The 10,188-nt window shown below is 44.3% G+C and overlaps 3 protein-coding genes across 4 annotated transcripts in view; 1 reads left to right on the top strand and 2 right to left on the bottom strand.

Moving 5' to 3' along the window:
* The window catches only part of LOC101784901 (DIS3-like exonuclease 2), a 5,360-nt gene extending 3,010 nt beyond the window's left edge, over positions 1 to 2,350 (top strand). Inside the window, exons 5-7 of the mRNA XM_004953900.3 lie at positions 20 to 1,189; positions 1,281 to 1,352; positions 1,437 to 2,350. Coding sequence (XP_004953957.1) covers positions 20 to 1,189; positions 1,281 to 1,352; positions 1,437 to 1,832 — 1,638 coding nt within the window. The 3' untranslated portion in view covers positions 1,833 to 2,350. The remainder of the gene's footprint in view (positions 1 to 19; positions 1,190 to 1,280; positions 1,353 to 1,436) is intronic.
* A 999-nt stretch (positions 2,351 to 3,349) lies between these two features.
* Positions 3,350 to 7,006, bottom strand: LOC101784499 (oxidation resistance protein 1). Of its 2 annotated transcripts, XM_004953899.3 has the most exons (8): positions 6,629 to 7,005; positions 5,366 to 5,880; positions 5,206 to 5,278; positions 4,542 to 4,622; positions 4,402 to 4,465; positions 4,126 to 4,213; positions 3,941 to 4,025; positions 3,350 to 3,679 (listed from the first exon to the last, which is right to left on the bottom strand). In XM_004953899.3, exons 1-8 carry the CDS (start codon positions 6,731 to 6,733, stop codon positions 3,596 to 3,598), a joined length of 1,095 nt encoding a protein of 364 aa, XP_004953956.1. In that variant the 5' UTR covers positions 6,734 to 7,005; the 3' UTR covers positions 3,350 to 3,595. The 2 variants fall into 2 exon arrangements, with proteins under 2 accessions (XP_004953956.1, XP_022682444.1); XM_022826709.1 differs by lacking the exons at positions 3,941 to 4,025; positions 4,126 to 4,213 and having other exon boundaries at positions 3,360 to 3,679; positions 6,629 to 7,006.
* Positions 7,007 to 7,748: 742 nt separating this feature from the next.
* LOC101784084 lies at positions 7,749 to 9,742 on the bottom strand. Its single transcript, XM_022828850.1, has 5 exons — positions 9,531 to 9,742; positions 9,272 to 9,422; positions 8,436 to 9,095; positions 8,207 to 8,328; positions 7,749 to 8,094 (listed from the first exon to the last, which is right to left on the bottom strand). Exons 1-5 carry the CDS (start codon positions 9,740 to 9,742, stop codon positions 7,938 to 7,940), a joined length of 1,302 nt encoding a protein of 433 aa, XP_022684585.1. The 3' UTR covers positions 7,749 to 7,937.
* Positions 9,743 to 10,188: the final 446 nt, after the last annotated feature.

Below are 10,188 nucleotides of genomic sequence, written 5' to 3'. Positions count from 1 at the left end.
GTCTTCCTAAATACATTAGCGTACGCAAAGTGCACATTACACCTTAAGACGCAAAGTATCAATGTTGCCTTCAAGACTTTCAGAAGAACTGGTTTCGCTTAATCCAGGTGTAGACAGGCTGGCCTTTTCAATTATTTGGGATATCGATCCTCATGGGAACATAGTTAGTCGTTGGATTGGTCGAAGCATCATCTTTTCATGCTGCAAGTTGTCATATGACCTTGTGCAGGATTTGATTTGTAGTGAAGCCAGTCAGTCTAGATCTGCTGTTTCTTCTCTTCAAGTGCATGGTATATTTGAGCAAGATGATGTTATCAAGTCCCTTAGAAGCCTTTATGAGGTCTCAAAAAATCTGAAGGAAATTAGATTCAAGGGTGGAGCTCTTTCTCTTGACACTGCAAAGCTTATGATCTTGTTTGATGAAGATGGTGCTCCATGTGATAGCTATCGCTATATTAGGAATGATGCATGCTTCATTGTTGAGGAGCTAATGTTGTTGGCGAATATGTCAGCTGCTGAAGTTATATCTAATGCTTTCCCTGATTGTGCCTTACTTCGTAGGCATCCTGAACCTAATTTGCGGAAGTTCAGAGAGTTTGAGGCATTTTGTGCTAAGAATGGTTTTGAATTGGATGCTTCATCATCTGGTCAACTTCACCTTTCACTTTCTAGGATAAAGGAAAAGTTGCAAGATGATCCTGTTCTCTTTGATATTCTCATGTTTTATGCTTCAAAGCAAATGCAGTCAGCAGAATACTTTTGCACAGGGGACCTGATAAGCAAGAAAGATGATTGGGCACATTATGCTCTGTCTGTCCCTTTGTATACACACTTCACTTCACCACTTCGAAGATATACTGATATAATTGTTCACAGGACTCTGAATGCAGTTATTGAGGCTGAACAAATGTATATGAAGCAAAAGAAATCTTCCACAGGCCGGAATGGAGTGAAAGCATCCTGTGAATTGATGGATAGATGTTTTACAGGCCTCCAATTTAGCAAGGATGCTGCTGTATCTGAAGAAGGGAAAAGAGCACTTTCTGCTGCAGCTGAGAAATTTAAGGTTCCTTCATCTGAAAATCTCGGGGAGGTTGCTGAACACTGTAATGAAAGAAAGTGGGCTGGTCGTCGTGCAGAAGAAGCTGGACGGAAGCTCTATATGTGGGCTCTGATAAAGAACAAAGAGGTAAAAACTGGTGCACCACCATTTCCAGCTTTCCAACAAGGTTTTTTCCCGTAAGCTTTATTTTAAAATGCTGCTGTTTTCATTTTTGCAGATTGTGGTCTGCAATGCTAGAGTTCTGGGGCTCGGACCAAGATTCATGTCAGTTTATGTACCCAAGCTTGCGGTATGAATTTTTGCCAATCCTCATGTAAAAGTAACACCTGCTTCATTTTCTTTTTCGCAACCTTAATGTGGTTTTATGATGCAGATGGAACGAAGGATATATTATGATGAAGTTGAGGGCCTATCTGTTGAGTGGTTGGAAGCCACTGGAACGTTAGTGCTTGATGCATGCAGAAACAAGCCTGCTCGGGGAACTCAGATGAAGAGCAGGCCAATTGAGGAAGTCGCAATGGTGGTGAACCCTTCAGAAGCGATGTTGTCTGAAGAAGATGAGGAATCAGGAGCAACAGAAGCTGGCGGCTGCACTGCCAAGTCTGTTTTGTTGAGTGGCGACGCAGTGAAAGCTCAGGCTGCTCCAGCTGTTCTGCCCCTGGTGATACATTACCTGAGCGACATCCCTGTGGTTCTTCATGCAACTGGTGGTGAGGATTGTGCGGTGGACATTGGAGTAAGACTGTACATGGCGTCATACTTCAAGTGATAGGAAACATCCCATCAAGACGGAATAATCAGTCAATTTTAACAGTTTCTCAGTTGAACAAAAGTAATAAAATGACGGTAGGCAAATTCCGACTTAGTTCTGTAGATACTGCTTATTGCATCCATGTATAGCTAATTAGCTACCCTTCCAGCTCAAAAAAAAAGAAGAAACTACCCTTATCCGATCTTTACCACCTATGACATTTGAAGGCTTGCGCGCAGAGTCAAGTGGCTTTCGTTTTTATTCTCAGGCTGCTTGATGAGGTACCAGACTGGTGGAAGAGAGTGAGTAAACATTACTGGTGGACTATTTTCAAAGTCTCTTTAATGACTTTGTTCTAGCTTTGTGAAACCACCTGAATTATTTTTTTTACTGGTGGTTTCACTCAGATGTTGGATCTGTTGCGTTGTTACTTCGCATAATAAATGTCTCTTTGTGGCTGCCCATATATGTTGTTTTTGTTCTTCACTTAATTCCAAGAGGTCAAGACAATATATGGTGCAGAGCCTCTAATTGAAGTTGTCGTCTTGTTACTATTCTATGCAGTTGCAGTATTACTTGTGCAGATTACTCGGGTAACTCTGAAATGTTGGACTCCCCTCGTTCCAAATTATACGTCATTTTAGCTTTTTTAGATTCATATATTTTATTATACATTTAGATATGAGGTTATACGCCATTTTAGCTTTTTTAGATTCATATATTTTATTATACATTTAGATATACCTCATATCTAGATGCATAATGATATCTATAAATTTAGAAAAGTCAAAATAATCTATAATTTAGAAAAGTTAAAACAATCTATAATTTAGGATGGAGGGAGTACAACTTTCCCTTTGGTGCAGAGACTACAGAAAGTTCTCTTTCTGGACAAGGAAATTTTATTACTCCTTCCATCCTAAATTGTAGGTCATTTTGACTTCTCTAGAAGCGTAGTTTTTTGCTATGTATATAGTGCATATCTAGAATTTTAAAAAGTCAAAATGACCTGCAATTTGAAATGGGAGAGTACATTAGATGTTCGGTCGCACTGCTTGAATTCATCTAAAATGACTATGCAGTGTCTTTACTGCATATCCATTTTGCTATATTTATTCGGCAATACTGCTTTGACGATGGCGTGATCACTCTTAGATTTAAAATGGTTACTAAGTGCATGATTTTGGTTTTGTAGTTTTGCACTTGGATTAATCTAAATTCTAAGATGACTCTGCAGCCCTTATAAAAAAATGAGACTGCAGTCCTTATTAAAAAAAATGATTCTGCAGTGTCTACTGAGCGGGGAAGGGGAGCTTTCACATCCTGGGTGCAAAACTTAAAACCATTCCAGTTTCATTCATGAACTATTGTTTGGCGGTCTAGTGTATTGGAAGTTCAGAAAGGCACTATTCTACTAAAGTTGTACTCATCGTGTAGGTAGTGAACGACGAGGGGATAAAGCAAGAAGGCTGGTATTATCTAGAAAAAACAGGCTGGCTGTGAACAAGTTAGACGCCTGTTTCATGAGCCCAGAGAAGCCTGACCTGCCTGAGACAATTTACCTCAAAATGATAGCACTGGAGCAACAACCAGCAACGTCCATGTTTCGCCAAGTGGCAGCATGAAAATTGCAGTATTTACAAATCTGAGCAAACTCGCTTGAGAAAAGCAAGTCCAGTACTCCTACTTTGCCCTGCTCACAAAAACACTCGCAACTCACAAATTCTACTAAAAACTGTACAGATGTGCAATGCGTCTATGTTTGGTAGTTCAAGCGGCAATCACCATCGACAAATTCCTGGTTTCTCAGTCCGGCAGAGCGTGAGCATCTCCTCGTACTTGGAAGGATAGACGAAGCCCCACAGCTGCATTAAACAGAGAACAGCATGAAGTTCATATTGCAGAATCATGCGGGCATCCACACAAATGCTCTTAATGGACTTGCACAACTCTCAGTTAATTGATTAAGCTTGAAAGCTAAGAGTCCAATTTCTTGAGTTCAGCAGTTCAGCTACAGTTGCATGTTGCTACATTCAACATGAAGCTACTTGGTCATCAGTTAAATGATAGAGTTTATATTCACAAGGATGCAAGACTAGAATACAATGCTTCACTATTTTAAATACCTCAACATCTTTCACTGAGAAGTCAGGGGAATGCGACAAACACTCATTGTTAAAAGTCTCTGAATTAGAACTTGAACCAGTCAAACTGCAAAGAGAAATGCAGAAAAGAAAGTTGAGGCTGCGAGGGTAATTAACAATGACTCATATACTAGTGGTGAATTCTGTGAATAGGAGAGATAGATTACAGGTCTCCATCTAGATAAAGTGCAAAATGACCTCCTCCTCCTAGAGCCAAATAGTCGGCGGAACAAACTGTGAAATAGTTATTTGCACCTGCAGTAGGCAAATTTTTAATAGCTTACAAGTTACAAGCATGAGGCGACACGAAAAATGAAAGAAGAAAAAGTTCTCGGAATGCTTAACAAAGTCACTGCGGTGCTGGTAAATCTATATCTCAAGAGCATGGAAATAACAGGAAAAACTATTTTGCAAACCATAAAATGAATAATACTGAAAATTACCAGTCGGTCGGTATATAACAGGGCGGTCGTGTAAATTAGTGAAAACAAAACAATTATTGGTCCCCTGCAAGATTATTTTGAAAATATTCAGTACAAGGAAAATATGTAACAAACAGTTTATCGCAGTGTAGAGGCGAAACCTGATACTTCTTTGAACTGGATGGCTGCAATGGAGCCTCAACTAAACCACCAAAAACTGTGCCCTTTTTATCCCCCACTACCTGTAAGATCAGAAGATGAAGAATGGAAAGTTAGCAATCAGCAACTCTGAGATTATATCAGATGATGCTACAAAGACCCATAAATTCCACATCATCAACAGTGTAGCGACTTATGGGGTGCAATGAGATATTGAGACTTATCACTTAAAAATATGAAACAGTCAATAACTATAAGGTGGTGTTTGGTTGGCTCAAATGTAACGTAATCTGATTACTGAAGGTAACGAATCCATTACATATGTTTGGTTGCAGTGGTTTATAATCAATTGACACTGTAATCGAATCCCTTACCTAAATAATATTTATACAAGCTTGTTAACCCCCCCCCCCCCCTCCTCCCCCACCGTAATCAGATACAACACCCACACCGTAATCTGATTACGTTACCAGAGTGCAACCAAACAAAGAGGGTAATCACCCATTCCGCCGCAAAATACATTGGAATCTGATTCCCTTTGCATTTACGTTACTTTAGCACGAACCAAACACTTTCTAAGGTGAAATAGGCTGCCATCTGTTAAGTAATGGTGACAAATCGTAACAAATATGACAGCATCAAGCTACTTAGGAAACATTAACATACCAAAAGTGAGAAACCAGGGCAAAGCATGCTCCTTCTATATAAAGTAGATAAAGATATGCCATGCCTCCATGTGCTGCACAATCGTGAACATAAACATTAGATGGCAGTGGGCACACATGATCAGAAGTCAGAACATATCAGAATAAGAGACATCTTGAACCTGTATAGCAAGACCCAGTTCCTTCCCTGGGCAAGAACAGGGAGAGAGGCATAGAGAATTGATTGCATCAGTTCTGACAAAAGAATGGATGGTTCCGACATAGTTGGCAGAGCACTGACAGAAGCAACTTCCTTTGATTCCTCAAGCTCCGAAACAGATGCAACTGGTTGAGTATGATTTACTGTCTCCCTGTCAATTTTAGGCTCTGCAGTACCTTGTTTAAAACCACCAATCCGAGCCGCCTTGCTAATGATTTTTCCAATGGAATGCTTCCCTCTACTTATCAGACCTGACCTTCCCTTGCTTCCCTTCCCCATGGGTGTTAAAGTTGGATAACTCGTGTCCACATTTTGCTCAGGAATTATCTCCATCGAATCGTTATTATTAGAGCTAGATGACGACAAAAATGAGATCAAGAACGCTCTAAAGGAAGATGTGTCGGGGCCATCAAGGCCGTCAGAATTGTGCTCAGAATCTTTATCATCCTCTGAATTTTCTTGCACTTCATCAACCTCCTGCAAATCCAAAGAAATTGAAATGTAAACTTTCAGGAAGATGGGATGATGACTGAAACCAGACACACACAGAAATCGTCTTTGAAATTTGGCGGAATTAAACATGAAAGGCAAAGGATCAGCCGACGGAAAGTTTTCAAAATATCATCTGATTAACTTCAGCATTGCAGCTACGTCTATCAGTCAACCACATCTAAGAACACGAACCTAAGTGCATTTAACAGCCAACAGAGGGTAGAACTCAGATTCCATCAGAACTTTCCAGCGTGACATGTGAACACTGGAAATGAAGATACATTGAAGAAATATGACTAAACCTAAATTCTGTGTGCACTCTGAATGGCGTAGGCATCTGAACACACAGACTGAACCTAAATCATTTCAGGAACACATAAATTGCCCGACCCAGTGAAGAACCCAACTCTGAATAAGCTCATCCCCGAAGAGGCAAAACCTTCGCGTGAGCCAACTGTTGCTTGCCAAGCTAGCAACAGTTCCCATCAACCAAAGCAGGTCCTAATTAGCAGCACGCGACAGCCAACGTCCCTAAACCCCAAGGAATCGCACAGCAAACCGTAACGATAGCACGCCCCAGCTGCGAAATCACAACAAGCAGAGCGGATGCCACAGCCGGACTCGCCCAATCGCGCGAATCGGGAGCGCGAGCGAGAGGCCCAAATTCAAAACCGGACCGAATCGCCTACACGAGAGAGGGGGGGTGGGATGGGAGCGGGATCCGGTGTCTCACGGGGAGGTGTGAGGTCTCGCGCTCGGAGACGGGGTTGAGGATGACGGTGGTGAGGTCGGACACGAAGTGCGCCGCCTTGCTGCCCAGGGCCGGCAGGTACCCCATCGCACCCTCCTCTCCTCCTCGCGCCACGCCAACGCCCACGCCCACGCGCTCCGCGGCTTGCTAAATTTGGGAGGCCGCTCGTCCTCGTCCGGCCCTGGCGCTCCCCGAGCCGCTTGGACGGGTCGGGTGCTCCTCCTGCTCCGGCGGGGCGAGTGGCGTTGCCGGCGGAACGGCGGAGTTGCTTCGAGGGGAGACGAGCGGATTTGGACCTGTTCGGTGGTGGGTCTCGATTGGATATTTGGGTTCCTTTTTTTCCAGTGACGTCGTGGCGTCTGTCCGCGGCGGTTAGCGGGTAGCGACGCCGGGAGCAGGGCGGGGCACCGTGCGCGGGCGGGGGCGGGGGCAGGGCATGCGGCCGATGCGGGGGAGGCGACATGTAGAAGCCGCCGGGCCCTGCTTGTCAGTGACTGGTCAGCAGTCCCAACGATTCGGCCTGGTTGGATCGGTACGAATCCCTAGGCACCAGATCTGACCGCTTCCATCCGAAACGATGCGAGCTTGAAAAACCGCAAGCTAGCAGCTCGGTTAGTCAAAGCGAAACAATGCGGCTACAGAAGATTGCAAGCGTATGCTCCGGCTGGAGAAGCTCTCTCTGATGTGAATTGCTGAAGCTACAGACTTGAAGGGGAGGTGTTTGGTTCTTTAAGCTAAAGTTTAGTCCATGTCACATCGAATTCTTGGAGGCTAACTAGGAGGACTATATATGAGTTAATTATAAAACTAATTGCACAGATGGAGGCTAAACTGCGAGATGAATCTATTAAGCCTAATTAGTCCATGATTTGACAGTGTGCTTCTACAGTAACAGCGAGATGAATCTGTGCAATGGGTTTTGTAAATAGTTTATGTTTAATACTCCTAATTAGTATCTAAACATTCGATGTGACAGGTGCTAAGGTTAGAGGTGGGAACCGAACAACCCCTAAAATGCCCGATATCTAACAAAAAAAAAAGTCTCGATCAAATGCAATCGACAAGGCGAAAACGTGAAGTACAATACACACTTGAAGCTATAATGAGACAATGTACTGGTAGTGCAGTGCTATAATATTTTTCATGCACAAGCAGTACACTTTCAGAGTAACTGTTGGAGGGAAAGATGTCAAAACTGGGTCGGTCTGACAGGGTACTCAATTCTGTCATGTCACCATCATCAGACATTCAGATATCGCATTTCAGAGTAGAATACAAATGGGTTACAATTTCACTCCTGCAAGGGGCGACTCGGGTCTCTTGTCGAGGAGTATGTCACACGGTGCTGCAGGGCAGCCTTCCGGTAAGAGGGTTTCTGTAGAAGCAGCTGCGCTACTGACTGATCCATGGGGTCCGTCTGCGTTTCGGTCCATCCACCCGGTCTGAACCTGCCAAACATACATTATAGACACATTCAGGACTTCAAATGGTGCATCAGTAATTCGGCAACTTTACTGAATAACCAAGCATGGCACCCAATTATAGTTGCTAAATGCGCACCTCTTTGAACCTGACGACCTCAATCCTCCTCCACCTGAACCGGCAACACAATGCCTCTGTTCGACGCTATTGGCCAACCGGTACAAGGCGTCCCTTATGCGCCCTTTGGTTGCCAGATCCAGCTGCAAGGTACACACAAATCGGATCCAAAATATAAGTCCTGGTCATCACATGAAAAATGGAAGAACGATTACGAGAGGATATATGCCAGTTACTGTGAATCACCAACCTGATTCATGCCTTCCTGAAGCTTCTGGAAGCCAAGATCCTTCACCGGCACGGCTGGCAGAACCATTGCCGAGCTAGGCTGCCCATGAAACCCTACTGAAGCCATCTCCTTGGAACAGAACTGTGACTCCGCGCAGTTCAGAGCAGAACTGCCAGCAAACTCTTCAGGGAACCGATGCTTTTGTGCCGAAGTGGTGTCGCTCATCAGCATTTCAGGCTGCTCATACGTTTCCAGCAGAGGAAAGTACATGTCCAGGGGGTTTTCAGCCATCTCCTCGAGGATCATGTCAGGAGCCCTGCTAAACGGATCGTGCGGCTTCTTCGAAGGACAAGGGATGCGATGAGCAGCAACGAAGTCTGGACCTGAGAAAGCAGACGAAGCTGCTGTTTCACCACTGCACATGCTGCTAGATGCCGTGGGGTCTTGCATTTCCTGACTTGAGCTAAAAATAGCCTCTAGTCCCTCGCAGCCACTTATCTGGTTCGCGAGCTCTATAGCATCAGAAAGGCAGGAAGAGGAGCTGGCATGTGCATCGCCATTCAAAGGTGTATCACTTGCTCCTTTCCTGGGCTGTTGCTTGGTTTTTGTCGGATTTGTCTGCAGAAGGTGGAAGAGAAAAGAAATTAAAATGTTGCTCGATGGAACCAAATTTTTTGCATGAAAATATGGTCAAGGCTGGTGATGTGCTGCATATTGAAGAGGGCAAGGTCTGGACCCTTCGCGTGATAAGAGAAGCTACTACCCTGGGTAGGAAATCCTTTGCATCATTTTTCTTCCAGAAAAATTCCATTGCATCATATGACCTTCAAAATCAGGAAGACACAATTTGTAAGTACCTTGACCACGGTGCTCCCACTTCGATCACTCGAGAAATCGATATCGTCAAAGTAGCTGCTTGGTACAAGCTTAGCCTCTGGTGAGAAAATTGAGGACCATAGTGCGTCCTCAAAATAGTTGCTCCCTATCTCAAACGTGGGATCCAAATTTCTTCACAAAAAATGAAAGGAAAAAAATGTCGAGTCATCAGAAAACGGTGGCGCTGCTGATGGTAAAATTTTAAGGCACGTGCTCATTAAGGATTGCAAGGGGATTTACCTCGGGCTTGGCTCGAAACAGGCCAGCTCAGGCCAGTCGGAGTAGAACATGTCTTTCCCCTTGTTCTTGCGGTCATCTTGTGTTGGGACTGTCTTGCCGTCAGACGAAAGAACGCCTGAAGAACTGCGGATGCCGAGGCATCCTTCAGCGCCGAACATGCCGTGGCCTTGGAGGAGCATACTGTGGTCGCTGATCAGAGGGAACTCGTCCATCGCGTTGGTGGCGATGCTTGAAACCTGCAATGATACAAGAAACCAACATCTTAGACGAAGGAGAAAAGCAGTAACGTACTGTTCGATTCGACAGAGAGGAATTTGTTTTTACAGAACACCCTTTTCTATTTGAGACTACTATACGACCACTTCGCATGAACATCTTTCCATGATGCAACTCATTTTCGTCTTTGATCGACGCAGAAGATCGAAGAAAAAGCCATGACGATCAACAACAGATGATTTCTAAAGGAAAAAAAACAGCGACAGAGCAACTACGGCTTGAACTGAGCAAATCACGATAGCAATTCAGCAAGGCAAAGAACCAACGCGATACCTCGTGACAAACCCGCGATGCTCGCAGACTCGCAGTCGCAGCGGCGGAAATGGAAACGGGGCGTGTGCGAGCGTGAAGATCGGCGACGAAGGGCTTGGAACTTGAGAGG

Source organism: Setaria italica, chromosome I (genome assembly GCF_000263155.2).
Source record: "Setaria italica strain Yugu1 chromosome I, Setaria_italica_v2.0, whole genome shotgun sequence".
In the NCBI taxonomy this organism is placed as follows: domain Eukaryota; kingdom Viridiplantae; phylum Streptophyta; class Magnoliopsida; order Poales; family Poaceae; genus Setaria; species Setaria italica.
The sequence above is the reverse complement of the archived record's forward strand: the minus strand, read 5'-3'. Positions and strand labels throughout refer to the sequence as shown.